Genomic DNA, 25,525 nt, shown 5'->3' on the forward strand with positions numbered 1-25,525 from the left:
AGTCTTGAAGGCGTCGGCAACAGCGAAGCCATTTGCGATCTAAGTGGTTGTTGAATTTGAAATGTGCTGCATAAAAAATAACACTGCTCCGGACATCAAATAAGTGTTACGTCCTGCAAGATGCTGGACCTTTACAAGATCCATAACAACACAAATTGTTAAAAGGAGGTGAGTTAAAGGTTTTGGTACCATTTTTCAATAATGCAGACTTAGAGTAGCTACCATTATATACACAGTCTATTCTTTCAATCCACTTATTTATTTTTTCATTCATATAGGTATTTTTAATAATAAATTATCGACAAAAGAGGTACTAAGTAACAATATTAAAAAAGACGTAAAGATGTGTTGAGTTAAAGGAAGGCACGGTACCACTCATAATGTTGGTCACAATATATTAAATATTTGATTAATATTGTGGTATAAAATAATTTAAAATAATATATGCATAATCAGCACTTCCAAACAAATTCGTACTGAAACCGATTATAGTACGGGAATCTATCCCGCCCCACACTGGGGGCTCTTGTTCTAATTATAAAAATTCCTGAAAACACTTCACGGCATCCTGTGATGAAAGCCAAGTAATGTGACTACCTCAGAACATAACATAGGTGAATATATCGGGATTTAATATTATTCTACTGACTTCACGTGATATACGTCGCTTTACAATTGAGATTTGTGCATGTTTCTATTCATGGCCATGTATTAGACTCCTCTTTAGGACAAGAAGATGAGTAAAGCATTTATTGATACAGGAATCTGTCATAACATTATATTTCCTTCTCTTATAATGAAATATCAATTACCCATATCAACAGAAGCAACAATTGCGAATGCCTTTTCTGTGTCATAAGTGCAGTAGAGTTCTTAAGAAGAAGGTAGTAGCCAAGCTAGTCAAGAAACTCCGCATATTTTATGGTTTAGTTCCGTTTTAAGCACAGCCCACCACCGGACTTCATCTTCATCTACTTCATAACTTCAAAATTCTAACACCCCATTTCTTTCAATTTTTTTCAATATCATCATGTCTTGTCCATATATCGCAAGTAACGTTTCTTTTAATAAACTTACAATTTTGTTTGAATTTATCATCATTTTTATGCATCGTAGAAGTGCAACCAACGCCGTCATCTTAATTTCATCACCATAATAACGGACTGATGATTAATGCAACGTATGAAGCTGCTTATTATATATATTTATCTTGTTGTTTATTTTATTTCATGGGTGAAAATATTAGTAGATATTTTCAGACCAGGCTGTGGCATAGCGAACGCTTTGTGAATAGCTAAGAAAATCTATCAAATATAATAAAAAAATAGTGATAGTGGAACCACGGTTCCGGAGAATTTGACGTAAATACGTCTATACGGAAAGGAAGTTTATATACTGGCTTTATTCTAAATATTTCCTTTATACATGCTTTACAATTCAGTAAATTTTGATTAAGACAATGCTTATTTAACCTGAATTAGTTACGCTAAAGATGGGTCTGTGGTAGGTGAAATATCTCAAAATTTTTACATTTTAGAATATCAACATTTCGTGCAAACACCATATCTATATAAGATTTTGATCTAGTAGTACTACATTGAGGATTTGACATCAACATTAAGCCAAATGTTTCCTCCATAAATGTGACAAAGCTTTGATTTTCCAAGTAAACAGATGACGTAACAACTAGTTTCTTAGGTAACATAACAATGTATGCAGAAGTCCATATAAAAGTCACTGATATCGTAATTAGTATATCGGATGATTCTAGGGACATCTCTGAATTTGTACGTTCCATCTGTACTTGCCGTATACATTGCTGCAAAGCCTGCCAGCTCAACATTTTCCATTGAATCAATAGGACGATTTTCATATTTTTGTATAATATTATCATACCATATATCAGTAGAGTTATCATCGAGATTTTCTTGTTCCATCTGTTTCAGTGTTTTTCTACACTTTTGTCTCTCGTGAGGCATTAGTTTTTGGTTTTTTTTGCGAACTTAAGTTCATTATTTAATACTTCTATTTTTTTACTATTTCTGTACTGTCTCATATATTCTGCGTTATGAAATCTTTTAGCTTCAATGTCATCCATCTTGTACATAGTATGACGCAACAAATTAACGCAAAAGTAGATTTCTTAATAATTATTATATAAGATAAGTACTTGTGATATTGTAAAACGTTTTTACCAGCACAAAATTATCTACTCCACGACGCACTTCTTCTAAAAGCGAATCACAGCACAGCTCTTTCCGCAATAACGAAAGCGAATTGTTGACGGCAGTAATGAAACACAACAATGCAGTATAAACATATGACGTTTCCTAGGTAACATAACAATGCATGAAAGCTGACCATTGTTGTCAGTCCATATTTACAAATTGTAGATATTTGCTAGGTAACCATCTTACACATTTTTCTTACACTCTTTTGCGGAATGACACTGACCCTTCCATATAGACGTATTTACGTCAAAAAAGCGGGACTAAGAGAAATATTAGATCGAATTTTCAATCATAAATGTAAGAAGTGTCCATGAAATATAAAGCAGATAACCTGAAATACAGCTTTCGTCTGTGCATAAAATCTGCAATGGATAATTCTGAAAGAGTTATTTTCTATTCAACATTAAGTACAGATCCTAAACACCTGCATTCTTTGGATGTTTTAAGATGCCCGGAAAGCAGGCAGTCACTACTAAAATCCCGCTGTTTTAGGAATATTCATATGGAAAGGCATAAAATGTTTTTCTGAGCACAACATAATTCAATAATTTTGTATGAAATGTATCGAAATTTCTGGAGTTATAAATCATAAAAGCATGTGGTAATTGGATTAGTTGAATGCTTTTATCACAGTGTGACCAAACAGCTTCTATTACACTTACATAAACCTTACATGACTTGTATCGGCTAGAAGCGTTTCAAACTGTCTCTGTTATATCAGTGCTGTATTGTTCTGGTATCAAGATAAAATGACCAGTTTAAATAATGGAAATTAAAATGCATGCTTGGTTATAGAGGGCATTCTTGGAAAATATTATGTATTACATTACTTGGGTATTATCAAAAATAGTTTATAGGATTCTGATAGACAAATTAAATTACGGAATAAGAAACTATAATATTAAAAATACATTTGTATATAGTCTTTTTATACATATCTCTACCCAAGTTCAAATTTATGTATTAAATTGCGAATGTAATTTGCATTAAATTAATGCATAAACGAGTGTTATCAAAAATTAGTCAGATAAAATGAGAAACAGTCTGAGATTTCGAAATCGAAATAGCATTGGTGTTCAGCTGTCTTACTCTAGGTGACCATGACATATCAACATCGAGATTATATTTACAATGTTTGCGAACTGCTTATTCATTCTACCTAATAATGATCATTCGGTAGAAAGCAAACAAAATAGATAACATAAGTAATTTATAATGGCATTCTATTACCATGAAGGTCGAAGGTTTTGACGGCAGAGTACGTAGTAACGTTAGCCTACTGTGTGGTGAAAGTTGGTTGTGATGTGTGATGTGCTACGTGTTGACAAGAGTGCCGGAGGCCTACCACCAGCAACAGAATAGAAATTAGCATGTGGTGTTAAACTGATCTACAGGTTCTACCTAACAAATAGACATCATAAAACAACTCGTCTCATTATATTGATATTCAAACTACAACACTTATATGCCGGATCAAAACTGAGTAGACCTATTAACACTTACGTATTTATTTATTTCTTGGTTCATTTAACAACTCTGTCGTTAAAGGAGAAAGACTAATTCAGTAGCGTTATTCTGAATTCAGTTCCTACATATACGCATTTGAGCAGTGAGATTATAAGAATATGTCTCTGTGAAATGCGGCCGATAACAGATCCAATATCTATATATCAGATAATACAGAACAGAACATGGAGTATCGGTCGAATAATACTGAACGGAAACCTGAAGGACCCCGAGAAAAACCCGCTCAATCGCCACTTTATCCACTGCAAATTTCACATTAACTGTTCTGGGAGCAAACCCTGGCCTCCGCGGTGTGAATTCCAGGAATGCACCATAAAGTCTTCTTTCTATATCATTCGCAACTCATCCCTCACAGTTTCGAGTAATTTTGGTTTCACGTTACATAACCACTGCAGTTTAAATAATTACATATTACCAACAAAAACTGTCATATTTCTAACAATAAAGTGATAACCAATGATCCAATCCATAATCGACGTTTTTAGTCGACAGTATTTAATAGAACCATTAACAAAAAATTGTTTTATTTAACTCTTTAAAACTTTCAACTGTTCAACTAAATAATATTTAAACACTTAGTTCTTACTCAAAAGAAAACAACAGGATATATTTCTGGGTTTTTTATGGAATACTACTGTTTATATTAAAAATCATATGAAATCATATGTACAATCTGTGGAAGAAATTCAGGGTTAATAAATGTTAAAGTATGTGGTAAGCCTACATATATCACATACCACAAACTGGGCTTTAATGGGTTTTAAACAAGCAGCTACGACGCAAAATTTATGAACCGTTATTGTGTAACATAAAATAAGCTAAATAATATATGACCGCTAAAAATGATTAGTCATCATGTGGTGTCACAAAACCTTGTACATAATTACTTGCTCTGAGATCTACTGCATTAACTCTCAATCGCAGGATAAACATTGACATGAAGTTATGTGTCTCAACAATAATAAAATGTATCTCCCTAATACACAGGATGACTGTCAAAACAATGGAACCTTATCTTTCACATTTCACATTTTTTCTACATAAAAATTAACAAGAGTCTCAATTCTATCAGTGTCAGTGTCACATTGTCGCTTCCTAGACTGGAATACTTAGTTTCTTATCTATAAGAATAATTTTCAGTCTCAAACAGGTAACTTAGAGATTACTTCAAGGATCCTCTCCAGAGTGCAGGGCAAAACCATTACAGACGAAATAATAAGCTTATAAAATCCTTCAAAATTCTAATAAACTTCAAATAATTGGGATTACATTAATATATCAGTATGAATTTTAGAATTATGGGTTGTGACACTGTAGTCTTACAGTTAATTTTAACGTGTCGCCTCCATCTTCATGGTAGAAACTAAATGTTCTCCTTAAATATTTGTAGCCATCTACAAAACTATATACGTTATCATAGCCCATAAAACCACAATCTACAATCTTACCGCAGTAGAAACGTCAAATTTAATGTACAAATTATAATCAGTTACGAGTTCGCGATTAGATTAAGACATAATTAAACTCGCGAAGTATTCATTACCATGAAATTCGTAATCTGTTTTGTCTTTTTATTTGATATCCACACACGTAGGATTAAAATTACATACTATAACTTCAAATTTGTTTTGTATGGCTGTGGTAATTCGTATTTTAAATGAAGGAAATATTACTGATAGTTCTGAGGACAGGGCGGGCGTAAGAGAGAAAATAAAAGAAAACTTAAATTTTACTGTTCACCAAATATTATAAGGGCGACCAAAGTACGATGAGATACGCAGAGCTTATGAATGTATAGGAGAGATGAGAAGAACATTCAAATTTTTGTTCTAAAACCTGAGGGGTATATAAGACGGTTTTTAAAATAATACAGTTAAATTCAGTGAATCGAATTTATCTTACTTACGACAGAGACAAATGTTGAAGTTCGTGTGAAATTTTTATGTATTATCGGATTCAAAAAGACAGAGAAACTGAAAGCTACCCTACTGATTTCGATTAATATTAGTATTTCATATCAACATTTATGGTTAATTTTATATTACTCTTCATCGGTTTATTGTAAAATCTACATCTATACGTAACGCACAAATTTGTACACTTTATAAAACGCGAATAATACAGCAATAGGATTACGAACTACAGATCTCAATAATATAATGACTTACAAATTTCATATAAAATATTTATCGTAAAGTGAATGTTTAACAAAATACAAAAGAAATTTTACGTCTCAAAAAATGCACAACTACTTTTGCAGTTTATCAATTCCGAGCGAAATGTATTTGTAATAAACAAACAGCCGGTCTAAATTTGATTACGTAAAAGAGCAAATTACACGTTTGGAAAGTGTAGTAGAAAGTTAATTAGACTAAAACTTTCCTCAGATTTCACTTCTGTTGCCATAGATTTTTATCACGAAGTTTGTGTTACTTCTTAGATACAACTGAGAGCAATATATTCTTACCTGATAAACATATATTCTAATTTCATTCTGATGTCTTTGATGCAATTGTCACAATACCATGGAAAAAAAAAAATAGAAACCAAAAACACTAATTTCGACAAAATGCGATCACTTACACACATACAACTAGTTCGTCAGACGCCTTGTTACTCGGTGTAGCCTGGTAGAACTGTACAGATATTTTAGATGTGCTTGCAGCCCGAATATTCAGAGCGGTAGCAAGCATGTCTGAAAACGTCTTTAAACTACTATCAGAATAGACGGCGAAACAACCCAGAAGACAGCCATCTTCCGATTTACGGCCGTGAGAACCTCAAATCACACATAATACGATTTATTCCCCACTGTGTGTTATGTATAACGGTGCAACATAAGGATTAAAGGATTTCTTCAGTCAAGATATGTAGTAATCTTGTAATCATTACCTCTCCTGCTTTATCTTCACCTCCAACATCGCGTCACTGCGATCCATTTTAGCCTTTCCTCGTACCTCATTCCTTAAGGACTGAGAGTAAATCTGAATCAGGGTTAAGCAGGATATTCTTTAAGCCCCAATTGTGATTTTAATATGAACTGAACAATATTTTTCAATGCTCAATTTTTGGAGTACAATGAACTAATTTAAAGGAAGAAAAAGATATACTGCATATCTGCCTGAATTATTTATATCAAAACACCATTTTAATGAAGACAAAAAAACAATTAGCATAAATGCTTCTTGAGGGATCTAAAATTAACTTATATCGAGGTCATTTTGCAGCGTGAAAATGAATTTCACCATGGATACTACAGAAGACGCGACTAGACTTCTCTTCGGCTGGCTCGACATTTGCTTCTTCATACTTATGTTGGTACTGTCGACATTGATTGGCGTCTACTTCGGTTTCTGGGGTAAGAAAGAAGATTCTCCTCAGGAGTACTTGCTCGGGGGGAAAACGATGAATACGCTGCCAGTAGCTGTATCGCTCGTAGCCAGGTGAGTGCACCATCTTTGAAGTTTACGAAATAAGAATAACTAAAGTTCTAATTCATTCAAAAATATTTACATACTTAAATGCTTGTAACATATCAGGGAGTTAAAAAAGTTTAGGAAAGTTTATTTCACGAAATTAACACGTTGAATATATATATATAAAAAATTTAAAAGAACGTAGTAACACAGATGTACAGTAAGTAGCGGCAGAGAATTGAATTAGTCATTAGAATTCAGTCCATGACACAGTGCAAAACTTAAACAAGATATTGGCTATTGCCACTAAAACAACCTGCAGTATTTATCATCCAATTTAGAAAAGAACGTTCTGATTAATAGCGTTTTCAAAGTAAGATACGTCAACTATATATTAATAATACAATTATTACTAAGGGTAACAATTATTTAATATTGGTTTTTTCGACTTTGAACTTCATTGATAAGAGTGCGGAATATGGACAAAGTGCAGAAATCTAGTAATACTAGATTTTTACAAATGACATACGTAATTCACACTGATATTTCTCTGTAATTTAGGAACCTGAAATGAGGGATGAAAATGAACATACAAAATAAGTTTCCAACAGTAAATTTTTAAATAAATCATTATTATTATTTTTTTATTATTATTTATTTGACTGCAAATGGGTTTTTACCCGGTGGCAGTGGTCCTACAATAAGACACAACAAAACATAAGACAACAAAAACAATAAGAAACAACAGAACAATGAGACAGAACAAAACAATAAGACACAAAAAAACATAAGACAACAAAAATAATAACAACAGAACAATGAAACAGAACAAAACAATAACACAAAAAACATAAGACAACACAAACAATAACAATAAGAAACAACAGAACAATGAGACACAACAAAACAGTAAGACAAAAAGACATAAGACACAACAAAAACAATAAGACAACAAAACAATGAGACACAAAAAACATAAGGCACAACAAGAACAATAAGACACAACATAGCAATGAGACACAACAATACAGTAAGACAAAAAGACATGACACAACAAAAAGAATGAGACACAAAAAACATAAGGCACAACAAGAACAATAAGACACAACAAAACAACACACCACACTCAAAATAAAACAACTCATAATATTACAAAACCGTATAACCTAAAGTACATAACTTAAAAATTAATACCAACTAGACATAAGTCAGTAACAGTAATGAATCACACGTTTCATCAGGACCTTCTCTTCACTTCACTACACTTATGAAGCCTTCCCATCCTCACCCCAATTTACCCCCCTTCACTGCACCCACCCATCTATTCCCTTTACTTCACCTCATTTATCACTTTCCTAACCTTCTTCCTAAACGTACTTGGTTTACAGGAGAGAGTCCCTAAAACCTCAGCAGGTAGCTGGTTCCAGAGTTGGATGGTCCTATTTACAAAGGAATATTTTCCGATATCTGTTCTTTGTTTTCTGCTCCTAATTTTCCGAATATGATCGACTCTGCTCAGGTAGTATGGCCTTTGCAATCTGTCACCTATAGCTTTCCATGCCCGATCTCCCGTGTACGCCTTGAAGAGAGCACATATTCGTGCTATCTTTCTACGCTGTGCCAGGGTTTCCCAGTTCGAATCGCTCCTGTGATATGCAATTTTACATGCTTTCCTTTGCACCCGTTCTAACGCATTTATCTGCCCCTCCCTGTAAGGATCCCAGCACGCCGCCCCATATTCCAGAATCGGACGCACTAGTGATGTGTAGGCTAGACTTTTAGTGTTACTATTCCCCTTTTTGAGAACACGCATTGTAAAATGAAGTGCCTTCCAGGCTTTTTTCACCGTATAATTTACTTGATCAGCCCAGCTTAAATCGCTGCTTAAGATAATTCCCAAGTATTTACAACTGCTCACTTCCGGAATTATTTGGTCCCGTAACGAATAGTTTAGTGGTTCCTTCACCCGACTTCTCGTGAAACTAACTGCCTTACTTTTACTTGGGTTAATTTTCATAACATTTTCAACCGCCCACTCCCCCAGACTGTTTAGATCCATCTGCATCTTTTCTATATCTTTACTATTTATAATTTTCCTATATATTATACAGTCATCTGCAAAAAGTCTAATAGTCGATTCAATGTTCCTCCAAATATCATTTACGTACGCGAGGAATAGAAGTGGACCCAATACACTCCCTTGCGATACTCCTGATGTTACTCTGACTTCCTCTGATAATTGCCCTCCTACTCTAACTCTCTGCGTTCGGCCTAAAAGAAATTCTCTTATCCATACGACTATCCTCGAGTCCACGCCCGATGCCGCGATTTTCATAAGCAGCCGATCGTGAGGAACTAAATCGAAGGCCTTCGAAAAATCGATTATAATCGCGTCTAACCTTCCTCCGTTATCCAGTGTGTCTGCAATGTCCTGACAAACCGTGATTACTTGACTTTCACATGAATATCTCGGCCTGAACCCATGTTGACCCTCGAATAACCAATTCTTTTCCTCCCAGTTTTTCCTCAGGTACGATGCTATAACGTGTTCCATTTGTTTGCAGACCACCGATGTTAAACTGACCGGTCTGTAATTTGTGACCAATGATCGATCACCTCCTTTGTAAATAGGAACCACTATGGTTTTTTTCCAGTCCCTTGGTATAGTGGCATTATTAATTGTTACGTCCAATAATCGCGCCAGGTATGGAATCATGGCTTCCCCACCCAGTTTTAGAATTTCCCCAGAAATGCTGTCAGGCCCTACTGATTTGCTTTTTCCCATCCCTGCTAGCCTTTTTCTAATGATTTTAGTACTAATGGCGAAGGGTTCGCCTGAGTTAGCGCATTGTATCTGCGGGATGCTACGCTCGCAGCTAAATACCGAAGAATAATAGAAATTAAGGGAGTTGGCCTTTTCTATCGAGTCAGTAATGAGCCGTCCATTACCATCCTTGATCGCCGGAATATTTTCCCTGTTTCCTTTACGTCGTTTTACATACTTGTAGAAATCGGTCCAGCATTTACCTTCATTTCTTAATATTGTCCGTAAAAATGTTTCCTGCGCATTTTGTTTAGCTAATAGCAACTGCTTTGATAGACGTTTCAGTTCCTCTTGGTGCTGTTGTCCTAATTTTCTGCTGTTATATGCTTTTCTCACCCTTGACTTTAACCGTTTCACCTCCTTATTGTAGTATTCAGGGTCCGAATTTTTTCTCAGTATTTTATGTGGCACAAAACGTTGGATACTCTGGAATATTATATTCTTGAAATTATCCCATATCTCTTCCACGCTACTACCATTTCCAGCCCACAATTTAAACTTTTCCCGAAGAAAGGTTTGTAAACCTAAAACATTTGTTTTGCTGTACACCGGGACACTTCTTTCTACCTGAGGTTCACAGCTATTTTCTTCCCATTCCACTTCTAATAATACCCCACAGTGGTCACTGGTCACGCTTGTCAGTAAAATGTTCGTTGGGCACTCAGCACTGTCTATTTAAGAAATTAATTTAAAAATTACGAGATATTTAATTTTTCCTGGTAAAATAACGTTACATTCTACAGACGATATCCTTTAAGAGCGTGATATTCTTACCATTATACACAGGTAATGCGGCTAGAATATATCCAACTTAAAATAAAATCTTCTAAATTGTTCAGAAGAAGAAATAATGAACAGAGAATACACGAGCAGTCATTTAAAAATAATAATATAAGTCAGAGTCTCTGAAAAGTATTTTCTTTGCAAAATATTTAATTTGTTAGAAGTTATAATAATTTATATTCCTCATACACATTTATGAATACAAATCGAAACAGGAAATTAAATTGGCCTGCACCTCCGAAATAAGAGAAGAAATATGATACCAGATTGATAACTAAATGCTCACTAAAATCCACGACTTTAAAGTCCACTACCTGTGTGATGAAATCGCCTGCTCCTTGGTCTATTTATCCAAAAATTTAATTTATATTCAGAAAAGTAAAGCGTTTCATGTTTCGCAATTTAAAGACAATTGATTTAGAGAGCTTTACAATATTTTCGAAGTGTCTTTAGCTTGCGTTATTGATTCTTACTAAACTCTCGTGGAAAACACAAATTCAAATTTTTTTGAGTAGTTAAAATGATTCCGTTATTTCAAGACATAAATGCAATCTTCCTTATTAAGTTTAACTCGTATTTCTATCAAAGTAAGTTCGTAAATTTCAAGGAAACACAAGGTTACGTTGCAAGCAATATTATGTACTATATACGGGCCTACTTCCTATTGAGACAAATTTGTAGTCTACTTCTCATAGTTTTAAAACCAATAAAAGACTCGTAATATCACGAAAATATATCTGATATTTTTTGAACTGACCGATTTTAATTATAACATATGAAAACCGTAACTGTAAGCTTAAATACCTTTGCAGTTCTACTTTCTTGCCAATATATTGGCCCTGAACAACAATGAGGAGAGAATAAAATTTTTAACTCTAACTGGGTTCTGAACAGGTTTCTAAAATTCTGTGCGGTTATGGGTATTTTTGAAAAAAGTTTGAAAATCTTATTAAATACATATTTTTTAGATTCTTTAAAGTTATATTTATACTCTTGTTCGAAAACGAAAACCAATATACTATTGAATTACTTGCGGTCACATGATAAATATGCTAAAATTACTAATACAAGATTTTATCATATCTTAACAATTAGGCCTGTAAAAATAAGATAAATGTGAGCCTTTGTGTGTTATGAGGCAAATTTAACGGAGATGTAGTCTGTGTCATTGTAAACTGTAAGCAGGAATAAATCCCTGAATTGTAAATTGTGTAATTATTAAGTCAATATTCTCAGTGGAATCACCATATATATTGAAGCAATTAAAATAGAATAAAATTTGCTAAGTTTTCCCAGAACATTAAAAATTTATATGTATATATACACTTGACTAAATTATGAACCGAAGTTACATAAACGTGTATAAACCTTGTTTTGAAATATCTTCCATACACTTATATCAAAATTATGAATGGCGTTTAAAATAAATAAAAGGAATGAATCGTTATAAATATGATGACAAAATACTGTGCTATTTTTCAGCCTAGTGTCTGGAATCACGGTGATGGGAGACCCATCGGAAATCTACAACTACGGAACACTCTTCTGGTTGAGTTGTTTTTGTGCCCCATTTGTTGGAATTTTAAACAATTACTTTTATCTACCTGTATTCTACGAACTTCAAATTACTTCTATATATGAGGTAAATCATTTTTGTTTACAAACAAGCAAGTATGGTGTCTAATAACACCATACTTGTCTTTAGTAAGTACAGATTTTTTTATTTTAAAAACTACATAATTTTTTTCTGGGATTTATGTAAAACATGTGTAAGTGTTGGTCTGTCACAACAAGGGATAATATAGATAGATATGCTTTTATAAAAAAGAATCTGATATTATCTGAATCTTAGAAGGAGAGAGCAACACATGGACTGACCAATGACGTGGTTTGTAATTTGTGGTGTTCTCTGAATAGAAGATGATATAATAATATACGTTTCTTAAAATTAAATTTAATTGAAATGTGTAGTTTTATGAAAAATAGTGGCATTTAAATATTTCAATAATCCTTAAAGAACAAATTTAATTCTCCCAATCGTAGTAACAATAATATCCTATTGTCGAAAATTTAAATGTCCAATCACTAATTTGAATTTAGATTGCTGTCTTGTAGGTTGTAGTGCTGTGTAGTGTGGCAACGTTTACCTCTGAAATATTTTTAAACTCCCATCAGTCTACACGACGCCACAACCCAACACAACAGCCATTTTCAGATTTACTGCTGCGGAAACCTCAAATCATATATATTATTTTTATAATTTGTGGTCAGTTCATATTATTTTAATTTCAGAGGTAAACCATGACAATTGTGTAAATATTTTGACACACGTGCATCACACGTTATTTTACTATATATATACGTTTTTGACAGTTAAATGACACATCTGAGCCACTTAGACCAATTTAAGATGGGTATCTAATCGTCACGATTTATGTTTCAGTACTTGCAGCTTCGTTTTAACAGAAGTGTCCGAGTTATGGCATCAGTACTTTGTACAGTTGGAATGTTTTTCTACATTCCCATAGTAATGTATGTTCCAGCCTTAGCTCTGAGCCAAGGTATGTCTTCATTATTCTCTAAATAAACCCACTCGCGACAGTTTGTGTGCGTTCTCTTTCTCTAACAGAATTTGTCTAAATTAAAATAAATTCATTAAATTCAGTACGAAACTGTTGTCAGTAAGGGCGACTAATTCAATCATACGTATTTTTTTAATATATTTCCTCATAAGCATGACAAGAAGAAGGCAGAAGTCCGAGGTTATGCGACAGGCAGTTCATTAATATAGAGTATATAATTTTTGACATCGGAAGAACGGGTGTCTTTTAGCTGAGTTTCGTAACTTTCGGAACATACAGCAGAACGAAAGCATATAATTTTTAATAGAACATGACTGCCACGTGGTAAGATAGTAATGCACTGTGACTTCGAAAGCAATAAACCTATATAATCTTCGTACTCCTCTCAAACTTTCATTTGGAATATGCAATTCCATGAAAAGGTTTTGCATGTACGCACAGGAAACATTTTCATATGAGCAAACACACGTCTCAAGTGTTGAATAGACATGTAATAAGTATCTGATTTCAAAAATTGTATAAAGCATAATCCAAAATGTGTTACTGGATATTACGTTATATTACACAGTGCTTACAATATAACATAGTAATGACTGTCATTAAACTAAGTTTTATAAAGAAGATACAATATTCCAATTAAGATATGTTTAATTGTTCTTTTCAGTAATTGGGATAAATATACATTACATCACTCCAATCATCTGCATTATTTGTATCTTTTACACGATGCTGGTATGTATAATTATTTGGTCAAAATATTAAAATATTTTATAAGCACAGGAAGTATACAATTTTCTGAATCAAATATCAGACTGTAAAAATGGCATGCAATATTCTTTTAGAATATTTATTGAAAATTGTAGGCCTACACATTACAGATTGGGTTATTTTATACTTCATATATGTATTTGCAAGCACCTATGAAACCAAATTTGCTAGAGAGACAAATTTCCCGCTGTCATTAAATCTATTCAATTTCTTAAAATTCTTTATAATCAATTATAAAACATATTTAAAAATAATTACTTCACGACGAAACGTTAATGTAGTATGTAGATAAGATTTATCAGAACATAAAACCTAATCTCAGTCTGCAGTTAATGGTATTTCGAAATGCCGACACCCAACATTTATATTTAAATATTATTCCTAGCCCAGTCATTCTTAAAAGAAACTAAATGACATAACCTATCATAATCTAACTTAACATGTCCTAAACTGATATAACCTAAACTAACCTAACCTGATTTATCCTAACCTAATTTAAACTAACGTGTCGTAACCTCATCTAACCTAACCTGTACCAACAAAATCAATTTGATATAACTAACCACTTTAGCCTATTCTTAACATATATCAACACAATTACGAAGAAAACCACGGTGACCATTCATACTTTGATCGGTCTCACTTTGGGTACCATATCGCACCACCTAAATGAGCTATTGTAAGTCCATCTAACGAATTTCCTCATTCGTAATTTTGTAATCACTCCTAGTAGGATATTAGAAAGTACGATTTTGAGTTAGTGCCGAATGGCATAATCTCAATACCAAATTTTATGCAATGCTCCCAGTGTTTCTCAAATTGTATCGCTCTGACAGACAGACGGATATACGGGCGAACGGACACGACGACTTATCGACGAGCCCATAATGCGGCATCCACATGCATGTGTGGAAATATCGCACAACTACAGAAACATTACAGTATGTATTTCTTATAAAGTATCATTTTCGCCAGAGTCTAACAAAAACCAAAATGTTTAGAAAACGTCCAGTGCAGATCCTAATCTTCAATGTAATCCAAATCACTGTAGGTAGTTAGGACAGTGTTGGATTCCTTTCCAAACACTCTTTGGCATTTCAGGGTGGAATAAAAGCCGTCATATGGACCGACTTCCTACAGGGGGTGGTGATGGTTGTGGCAAGTTTAGCTGTCATTGCTCTAGGACTCGTCCATGTGGGAGGCTTTGTTCCAGTTTGGGAAAGGAGCAGAGATGGCGGAAGGATAAGAATTTTCGAGTGAGTATTGTTACGTTGAAGGCAAGGCAATATGGTATCACGTTTGTGTAACGATTTTGTAAATGTAATTGAATTAATAAATTCTTCCCAGATGAATTAAATTCTTACTAGTTCCACGGAATGAGCCGGGATAGCTCAGTCAGTATAGTGACTAGCTCCGGGCTGGACGACCGGGGTTCTATCCCTGACGGGGACAGAGGACTTTTCCTCTGGCCTCTGCGTCCAGACCGGCTGTGGGGCCCACCCAGCCTCCTCTACAATGGGTACCGGGGTCCTTTCCCGGGGGTAAAGCCGGCCGGGGCGTGATGCTGACCACTCACCCCCATCTAGTGCCGAGGTCAAGGAAGAGAGGAGCTATACCTCCACTCACCCCAAACGCCTACATGGCGTATAGTGGGACAAACTTTACTTTTTACTAGTTCCACGAAACAGAGACCACTGTGAAAAGTTAACAACTCAGGTTGTCAATAAATTCATCGCCTCCAATGAATTCTGAAGATTCATTAACGTGTTATCATGAGCGTACGACTGGTCATATCCTAATATAAATGAATATCCTCATTATCGTACTTAATTCAGGTTCAGTTTGTAACTGTAGTCCCATCCGCTTCTAAGTCTTCCAAGTACTCCACCATCCTAAAATTTCCGACTTAAATTATTCATTTCTACTTAGCGCTGCTTTATAGTGTACAACTGAAAACAACAATGGGATTATTGACAAGAGAACAACAACATATTACAGTCAATTAAACGACTATTCTATTAAAGATATTTCCACGTAATAATAAAATAAAATAACAGCTTGTTTTCTACGAAATTGGTGAGAAATATCGAGTTTTTGGGAAATACATATTACACCAGCAATACACATTTCTTAAAATTGAACATAATTCACATCAATACTGTTAGATATAACAATAACATACAAACACTAATATTTCATACAAATAAATAATAAAATGTCCAGCTGTCGAGAACTTATTTTTTAACATTAACTGTTTCAGGATGAGTCTTTCTCCCTTTGAAAGAATGACGTTTTGGAACGTTTTTATAGGCGGAACAAGCAGCTGGCTGGGAATTCTTGCAGCAAACCAAGGAATGGTCCAAAAATTTCTGTCGCTCCCTTCATATGCGAAAGTACGGAAGTAAGTACTAAGATAAAATTGGTTTCTTAATAATAAATATGCTTTAGATGTACCAAGAAACTTTTATCAAGTTTAATATCAAATAGTGTCGACAACTGCGTTTATGCCTCATTAATACTAGTACCGACGTTTTAAATACGTCGCATTTGGTAACGTTATCCTTATTAGAATAAAACAGAACAAAAATTAGAAATAGCTCAATGATGTACAGTTTAAGTCAACACTAACAAATTTAAATACAATCGATTCGGTAATTTAGCGTTGTTACTAGTGAAATGCATTTTAACTGATAAATCGATTTAGAGTTGTTGTTATGAAACATATCGTCATTGCGAACGGCGTACGCAAGTACGGCTAATTGTTGGCTATTTAAAAAAATATAAAGTAACAATAATTTTAACAATATATTTCATCTCCATTCAGTAATTTGCTAGATACCATTAATTTAGGGAATGGGTAATACTAATGAGGTATATTCCTTATAGACATAGGCTAAACTTTAATTTACTGAAGAAAAATAAATAAATAATATGTAAGATTTGAGATGTTCACAGCGGTGAGTATGACGATTTCTGTCTTCTGGGTTGTTGCGCTGTTTAGTCTGATCGATGTTTACCACCGTTTCAGAGGTCATACTGCCTCCGTCATCAGGGCGAAGAATATTCATTGCCCTGATGACGGAGGCAGTATGACCTCTGAAACGTTGGTAAACATCGACCAGACTACACAGCACAACAACCCAGAAGACAGAAATCTTCATCGCCCTGATGACGGAGGCAGTATGACCTCAGAAACGTTGGTTAACATCGACCAGACTACACAGCGCAACAACCCAGAAGACAGAAATCTTCAAATAAATAATATGTTGGCAGAGTCCTTGTTAAAAGGGTTATAATCATGGGATATTTCATTTTCATAGAACCAGAAATGTTATTACTGTGAGCACAAGAAGTAACAAGTGGTCCCTATCTTGAGCCACATAAGACCTATCGACACCCTCAGATTCCACTGCCTTTAACATCAATTTAATATTATTTTTCTATCAACGGTTAGATTTCCCAATTTGTTTCCTTTCTTCAGACTTAAAAGACCTCAATTCTTTACTTCTTCCTCTTTTCTCTCGTTTGTGGGCCTACCACAAACTCCGCCCATCTAATCCTCTCCGACTTGATTATTTTAGTCGTTGCGATGAGTAAAATGTATGAAGCATGTCATTGTGCAGTTTTTATAACAATTATATTTCTCTTAGATACTTAATTCACCCAAAAATTGTATTTGCTGATCAAATTTGTTACTGTCATTGAAATAATTCAAAATTTGTGTCTTTCCAATGTTTAACAGTTCGATGTTCAATTCAGAATGGAATCATCGCCCAGTCACATTTAATCGTCTTTTATTTAGCCCGTCCCTTACTTTAAGACAGTTTGGTACAAAAAACATTAAAAGTTAAAATTTAAAATGGTGGTTACAATATATTAATTTTATTACAGATGACAAAACTAAATTATATAACGGAAATTAGGTAACATGTTTTATATGTTTCATTTTACAGTCTCAATTTGTTGTTTCAGGTCACTAATGTTTCTAGTTTTCGGAACCCTACTAATAAAGTGCCTGACTTGTTTCATGGGGCTCATTATATATGCTACATACTACGACTGTGATCCTATGGACACAAAGGTAATTATTTAAATGAATTGCTTCAAGAGAGTACTGTTACGTAATTTTAAGTTTACGTTTCTCTTGTTCGGACATCTACATTTTTGTTAAAAAGGCGTAAACATGGCAATACTGTCACACATGTAGGTGTAATATTTTGACCATCAGAAAGGAGAATTCGTAGACAAAATACGTGCCGATTACACGTATATGCTTATCTGAGTTATAACTGATGACCAGTAAAAACTATTGTCATAAAAATTGTAAAGGAATATAATTTCACACAGGAATTTGATAAAACTAATGGGTCAGAGCTAATAATGAAGTCTGCATTTAAATTTAAAATTTGTATGAAACTCAATACATGAAGATTTAACAAAACGAAATTCAGTGACTAATTAACGCAAAACAATACCACATAAAACCAATAAACAAATAATTTCAAAAGTAGTTTAAAAGAATTGTATATATATTCTTTAATTCAATATAAGTTCACATCTAGTCTGAGTTTTTAAAAGCAAAGATTAACGTGTTCGGTGTTTCAACTGTTTGATTTAAAACATGGAAGTATGTAGACGATTACTTTAAAGACAAATGCAAAGGAAAAATATTTGAAAGCAGTGAGAACTGAATAAACTGAGAAAATTGGTTTCTTATAGTTACTTGAATAAAGTAAAGGAGGTTTACAGTGGATTAAACACGTAGCTGGTAACGAATATCATAAAATAATTACAGGATTTTTAAACATAAAATGTCCACTTGGGACACCTAAATATAGACTGGAGGACAGTATTAAAATTGGATTTTGAAGAAAAATTAATTAACAAAATGTGAAATATAAACTCCTGTCTTTGGAGAAAGGCCTTTACATTAGATGAGTCGAATACTCGATTTAAAATGCCTCGAAATTACTTGCTGCGTTGTATATAGCAACACAGTTAAACATTAAATAATTTATTATCTTATTAATTAATCACATATATAATTAATTTTACAGGAATATGTTTTAAAACCTAATGGATTGTTTAAAATTATTCCATAATTTAAGAAAAATAAGACTCCCTAAGAATGTTGTAAAATAAAAATTAGCCTTAAGAAACCGGAAGCTGTAGAATGTAATTATCCCACGGAATTATTGATATCTAACTACCTGATCTGTTCACAGGCCATTTCCCGGTCTGACCAGCTGCTCGCATACTACGTTATGGATATTGCTTCAGCAATTCCAGGCTTGCCTGGTCTCTTTATGGCGGGGATATTCAGCGCTTCTCTTAGGTAACTACGACGCCAATGTTTGTACCTAAGATGATTAAGAGGACTAGCCAAGTACTATGATGGGATAACTCTCAATTTTGTCCTGCTGGCAATGTAGTCATACTATAATGCATCAGGACAGATATATAAAATAAATGTATAAAAGAAAGAAATTAGTAAAATACAATAATGATACCTATACACAGTCATTCAAAGCAAAGATTAATCGCTTTCGGACAGAACAGCATAGTCGTATCTTTAAGGACACTCAAGCTGAATTACATATCTAAACCCACGACGATAAATGCGTATCTGGACTGTTTATAATTTATAAACAAGATTTTGTGTGTGTCAGCTAACACAAAATATGCCTTATTGTAAAGAAATATATGTCAAGGTTATTTCCCCTATTTGATTCGTTCATTGTAAAGAAATAAGAATGGGAATGTCGAGTTTAAATTTTACAACTTCAGTGCTAATTCTAGTAAAACTAAAAAAAATAATCATTTACGACGACGTCAGTAGAATTTCGAGATCAACTGTTTTCGTAGTGAGTTTTCTCAGCAACATAGAATTTATAAATACTGTATTATATGAAACATACAGGTTAATTCAAATGCAATTCACAAATTACCAGTTGTGGCCTTGCAGTTGGTCTCTATAATTTCAGAGAAACGTATCACCCACATCTTCAGTGCTCACAATCAATATATCTACTACCTTTAAGCTAAAAATCTTAATTAAACATGTTTCTATACTTTCAGCACCATGTCCAGTGCTCTAAATTCTTTGGGCGCAACATTATTTGAAGACTTCGTTCGTCCGTGTTTAAAAATTAAATTATCAGATAAAACCTCCAACAACATAATAAAATTACTGGTTATAATAATAGGAGCAGTCTGTGTTATTATGGTCTTCTTCGTCGACAAAGTTGGTGGTATTGTGCAGGTAGGTCCATAAAAGTGGTCAAATTTCAACAGCATGCTCTAGATTAGCATGATATAATTCCGCATACCATGCACCTAAAATTTACCATCAGAAGTTGATAAATAAACTTCATTACACTATTAATAATTAGTTCCATGCGGCAGAGTCCTTCTTGAGAAGTTAATAGTCACTCACCCAGTCAAGAAATTACCCCCAACTTTAAGGAGCTGTAAGGTCTACTGCATTAGAAAGGTGTGTTACTTAATACAGATCTAAGATTTATTCTATATGTTGGACTTCCTTCTCATTGGCTTACTTATTATATCTTTACGTATTATTTTCCGTCCACACACTTATAATAATTTGGTTGTTTTAAACATCGTAAGCAGTTTAATTAATACCACGTATCTCCGAGTAACTTGTCGCTGCATCAGCTTTCTTTGCAATGAATTCTAATGTAAGTTCATAAGGTTTAGAACACTCCGACTGTAATCAGTTGAATAACACATTCAATTAGAAATTACTGAATCTGTTCTCTTAGACTTCCAGTCGATTGGCGTTCCATCAGACTATAAGGGCTTACTTCATGTAAATGATTTTAAGTGTAAACATCAATTTCAATTATTTTAATGCATTTAAACACTACTTAAAATATTTAACTATCATGTTAGTCCCATAAAAGTAATTCTACGATATTAACATACTGTGAACTGTAAAAGTGTTCTCTTTATTATTATATCCACCTGTCTTGCTCCATGTCTGTCAAAGCATAGTCAGTCAGGTGATGAGATTTATGTATTCAGACAGACAGGCATTTAGTTGGTTATATACAGGTAGGTGGGAAGTAAGTAGGCATCGATAAATGGTTATAACCTCCATATTTTCAATGTATACCAATTATTTAGTGCCTACTTACTTCCCACCTACCCTGTAGTAACAAAATCATGTAGGTGAACCTACGTAAATGAGTGACTATTTGTAAATAATAGCCATTTTTAAATCACGGATGCGTTAAAAACTACTGCTGCTTTAATACAAACTTACATAAAAAATATATGGAATTCTGCTTGCGAGATGGGACACGAATACTCGATTTCATACTAAATTCTCTCAAAATTCTAATTAATATCAGCATCAAATAATATTTATTGTTGCAAATTATACTTAATATTACACGTTCTCAGAAAATAATTTTTGAGTTCTTGAGTGTTTTGTATAGTCATATGGAATTAGACCTAACTTACGTTTGGATCATTTACATTCCTGATAACAAGATATGCAAGAATATAAAATAAGCAACAAACAACTATTAACACTATAAAAAAGACACTATTGCCTTACGCGTTTCTACCTCAAGAGGTCGTCATCAGTGGTATCAGGGAAATTAATTTATTTAATCACTAGTACAGTGTCGCTAAAAATACTTTAGTTAAATACCCTATTCATTATTTATTTTCTAAATCCAGTTTAAACCATTTGATTAAATGAATTAATTTCCCAGATGCCGCTGATGATGACCTCTTGAGGTTGAAACGCGTATGGCAATAGTCTTTTTTATAGTGTTAATAGTTGTTTGTTGCTTATTTTATATTCTAATACACTACACGGTATGCAAAATTTTAAGATATGCAAGGTATGCTTACAAATCTCAAGTATTTCTATATTTTGAAAAAATTCAGAAGTAACCATATTAAAATATGGCCTAAATTCCATTTGAAAGCTACGTAAATAGGATGTAAAAATTTCAACATTCATCTATCTACTAACAAGTCAATCCACTTTTCAGCTGGCAATGAGTACGAACGGTGTTGCATCCGGAGCATCGTTTGGACTCTTCACTTTCGGAATGTTCTACCCACGAGGAAACTCTAAAGTAAGTCCACAGTGTCTTCTTTAGGACTGATTGAAAACTTTAACCCTACTTTCAGTTGTAAACTTCGATATTTATTTCAGGGTGCTCTAATTGGAAGCATAGTTTCTTTGCTTTTTATGGGATGGATCGTATTTGGAGCACAAAAGGCTTTCGCTGACGGCACCTTGTCATATCCCAAGTTACCCACCTCAACAGAGGGATGTGGTTTCAACCTAACGTTACCAGAACCCATCGTGTGAGTATCCGAATACAATGTGCAAAGGAAATTAATTACAGAATATAGCATTTAAAACGCAACGAAATATTAATCACGTACTACGTTATAAAAATTAAATCAGAAGCTGGTCCACCCTCGTGTTAGTCATCCAACGACTCCCTTGGCGATCGAGTCAAGTTCACATAGATCGCTGCTCTTTCAGAACTAGTGGTGATGCAAACATGGTGTATCCTCGAGCAGAACTTATGTTCATTTTCCAATATTACTTCGCACCGAAATCTTATACAACTGTTCTGGGAGCATTTAACACTAGGTTCCCTGACAAGGACGCAACAACTAGGGGAAAATACATCTACTACGGAACAGTGTTTGTAACAAGTGCTCACAGAGTGACAAAATGGCTGAAATTAAAGCCATGTCAATTTCAAGCAGTGCAACATTTGCGACACCAAGAACCCTCTGCAAGAATTCTATACTGTCATTGGTTTTGTTGTTCTGTGCCTGACGGGGTTCATATGAAGAAGATATTGTTGTGTTTTAAATGCAACGGTTATAAACATTTTTAAAGCGTTAGAAACAGTACCTTAACTTAAAATAAAACATTTATTGATATAAAACTACTGCTCAGACCGTACAAAGTATAGTAGGGACCAGATTACTTACGAGTTCTTGACGCGGGGGTGAAGAGCTAGGTGATAAGCACTGCGCGCGCACCTCCACGCTTTTTTTGTCCGTTCTACCAGGCCGTTCCGTGCACCGACCAGGCCGTGCCTAGTGCAACTATCCAAAGTACTAGGGAGCTCGGCTAACAAGCAATCTGGTCCCTACTGTACCATGCCAGCGCATTTACTGCTCTAATTTACTTCAGTACTCAATTCTATGATAACGCATTTCTGTATTTCAGAACTGACATTCCGCCAGAGGAGGCATTTGTTTTGTTTCGGATAAGTTTCATGTACTACACACTGATGGGCTTCATGATAATGTTTCTTGTGGGAATGATCGTAAGTATCTTCACAGAATCGCCGAACATTGAAGAAATGAACCCAAACCTCTTCACTCCCATTATAAGGAAAAACTTTTTGTGCAAGAAACAAAAATTTGAAATGAAAGTTGTTGATGGAAAAAAAGTTTTATATACGTCTCCTTCAGAATGAGTAGTATAAGACAATTTATAATTAATATATAAATGGAAGGAAAATTAAAAACTTCGTAAACGACAATACACTTTATATGCCCGGTATAAGTAGCCACAGTAGGCCTATAGTTTGAATTAAATGTGAAGGTTTCCGGGTCTGAGCAATGAGAGTTTTAGACAAACAGAATTGCCTCTTTCTGTGGATGAACTTAAGTGGTGCAGAAGAAAACAGTGAACTTTGTGAATAAATTGAATCATTCTGCTCTGCCCACGTTATCACGCGTCCTAGCGTATAACAGCTTTACATTCGTAAAAATATATGACAATTAAAAGGAGCTACGATTAAAATAAACTGGTAGCATAGTATATATTAAACCCAAATATAATATTATATATTATGGACATTGTTAATGTTTTGACGTGGATTAATTTTCGGGTAATTAAATGTTACGTCGGAGAAATAAATGGTGTATAATTCAACCTTATTAGCGTATAAAGATATATAATCAAGTAATTTTTACTTTAAAATTATTTTATATTAATTTACTTTAATATTAGTAAAGTCACAATTGTTAAATTCGCAAATCGTAGTTCAGTAATTTATCGTAATAATTCACCGACAACTCTTCGTCTACATTATTAATAATCGGCAGTTAACTAATTTAAATTAATTATTTAAAACAGTATGTATTTAATTTATAAAACTCCCAAATTGCGTAATTAATTCATATAAGACGGTTTACACCTTAAACATTTTGACTGGTATTAAGATCTATCTGCGCTATTTCACCGTGGTAGCAAATGACCACAGTATGAGTATTAAAATAATTTATATCAAGGCAAAAGTAACAAAAATATATCAATATAATGATAATAAAATTACCTATGCAGTACAGGAGTAAAGCAAACTCTAAAATGTCATATATATCTACAATGTGAAATAAAGCATGGTGTGATAAAGTATTCTTGGAATAAGCTATGAATATTTCCAATGTCCATCATTCAAAATATTCAGACTTAATTCAAACCTCCGTGTTAGTTTATGTGTGGAACACATCCGACTCTTGTACCGTAGCTTTAAAATACAGAATATTCTTTTATCTATGGATGAAATCTGACTATAGAATCCTGTATTTGCTACTAAAAGCGATAATTTTATATCAGTTTGAGATCAGACAATTTGTAAATTACACAAGTCACGAAAATACTTCGCAGATATTTTGTACCATTTATTTGCGCTGTATGATTCCACTTCAAAGACATCGCCAGTACGTGGATTTACCTGAGAAATGGCCTGCGTATGTCCATAATTACACAAAAGCGTGATTTTACATAACCAATATATATATATATATATATATATATATATATATACATATATATGGTACAGCCTAGAGCTCTTCAAGAAACGCCTTTGAAATAAGCATTATATATCCGCTGCCTGCATCGTTTGGTATCTTTATTACGCGCTTTGCATGAAGTGCATGGCGAGAATACATTACGGTCTGGTCATGCCTGTCCGTCTTCTGTCTATTCGATTCAACTCGAGAACCACTCTACAGATCTGGATGAAATTTGATGTGGTGGCCGTGTTGTTCCGCACAGCCTCAATATACTGTTTTGAATATCCTAAGAGCAGTGATAATAACATTACGGAGGATAAAATTCGTGAGGTATATACAAAGAATCTGCGATCTGGTAGCCAAAATGGGAACTATCGAACAAGGCTGATTTAATAACTTTAAATGCAAGTTGTAAGGAACGCATGACAATATTACATGTATTATGGCAAGAAATATACTTCCCAATCTTGTTATTGGCTAGCCTCACTATCCAGTTTATCCAGTCTATAATATGTACAATTTTTACTTACTGATATGATACCCCTCCCATCTCCTCTGTACCGCTTTCCTTTAATTTTAAAG

The 25,525-nt window shown here is 34.0% G+C and overlaps 2 protein-coding genes across 11 annotated transcripts in view; one reads left to right on the forward strand and one right to left on the reverse strand.

The window, feature by feature from the left end:
- LOC110831811 (sodium-coupled monocarboxylate transporter 2) lies at positions 1-25,416 on the forward strand. Of its 4 annotated transcripts, none has more exons than XM_022068228.2 (13): positions 1-168; positions 6,986-7,201; positions 12,264-12,423; positions 13,225-13,342; positions 14,028-14,095; positions 15,233-15,387; positions 16,392-16,532; positions 18,104-18,212; positions 19,357-19,466; positions 20,210-20,393; positions 22,159-22,245; positions 22,326-22,480; positions 23,367-25,416. In XM_022068228.2, the coding sequence occupies exons 2-13, from the start codon at positions 6,993-6,995 to the stop codon at positions 23,617-23,619; spliced, it is 1,749 nt and encodes a 582-aa protein (XP_021923920.2). In that variant the 5' UTR covers positions 1-168; positions 6,986-6,992; the 3' UTR covers positions 23,620-25,416. The 4 variants fall into 4 exon arrangements, with proteins under 4 accessions (XP_021923920.2, XP_021923923.2, XP_087215035.1 ...); XM_022068231.2 differs by lacking the exon at positions 1-168 and adding an exon at positions 3,494-3,625; XM_087358909.1 differs by lacking the exon at positions 1-168 and adding an exon at positions 3,497-4,119.
- LOC110831813 (neurotrimin) overlaps positions 1-25,525 on the reverse strand; it is a 478,509-nt gene that overhangs the window by 88,766 nt on the left and 364,218 nt on the right. The gene's annotated exons all lie outside the window — the stretch shown is intronic.

The sequence above is a fragment of the Zootermopsis nevadensis genome, unplaced genomic scaffold (assembly GCF_977971745.1).
Source record: "Zootermopsis nevadensis isolate Lab colony 2312 unplaced genomic scaffold, Znev_1.0 Znev_ptg000030l, whole genome shotgun sequence".
Classification (NCBI taxonomy): domain Eukaryota; kingdom Metazoa; phylum Arthropoda; class Insecta; order Blattodea; family Termopsidae; genus Zootermopsis; species Zootermopsis nevadensis.

Bases quoted from the DNA above. Each gene is read 5' to 3' on its own strand.
- LOC110831811 (XM_087358909.1), top strand. From the start codon at position 4,064: ATGCACCATAAAGTCTTCTTTCTATATCATTCGCAACTCATCCCTCAC. The intron at 7,202-12,263 runs GTGAGTGCACCA...GCTATTTTTCAG, and splicing joins GCTGTATCGCTCGTAGCCAG to CCTAGTGTCTGGAATCACGG. The intron at 22,481-23,366 runs GTGAGTATCCGA...TCTGTATTTCAG, and splicing joins ACGTTACCAGAACCCATCGT to AACTGACATTCCGCCAGAGG.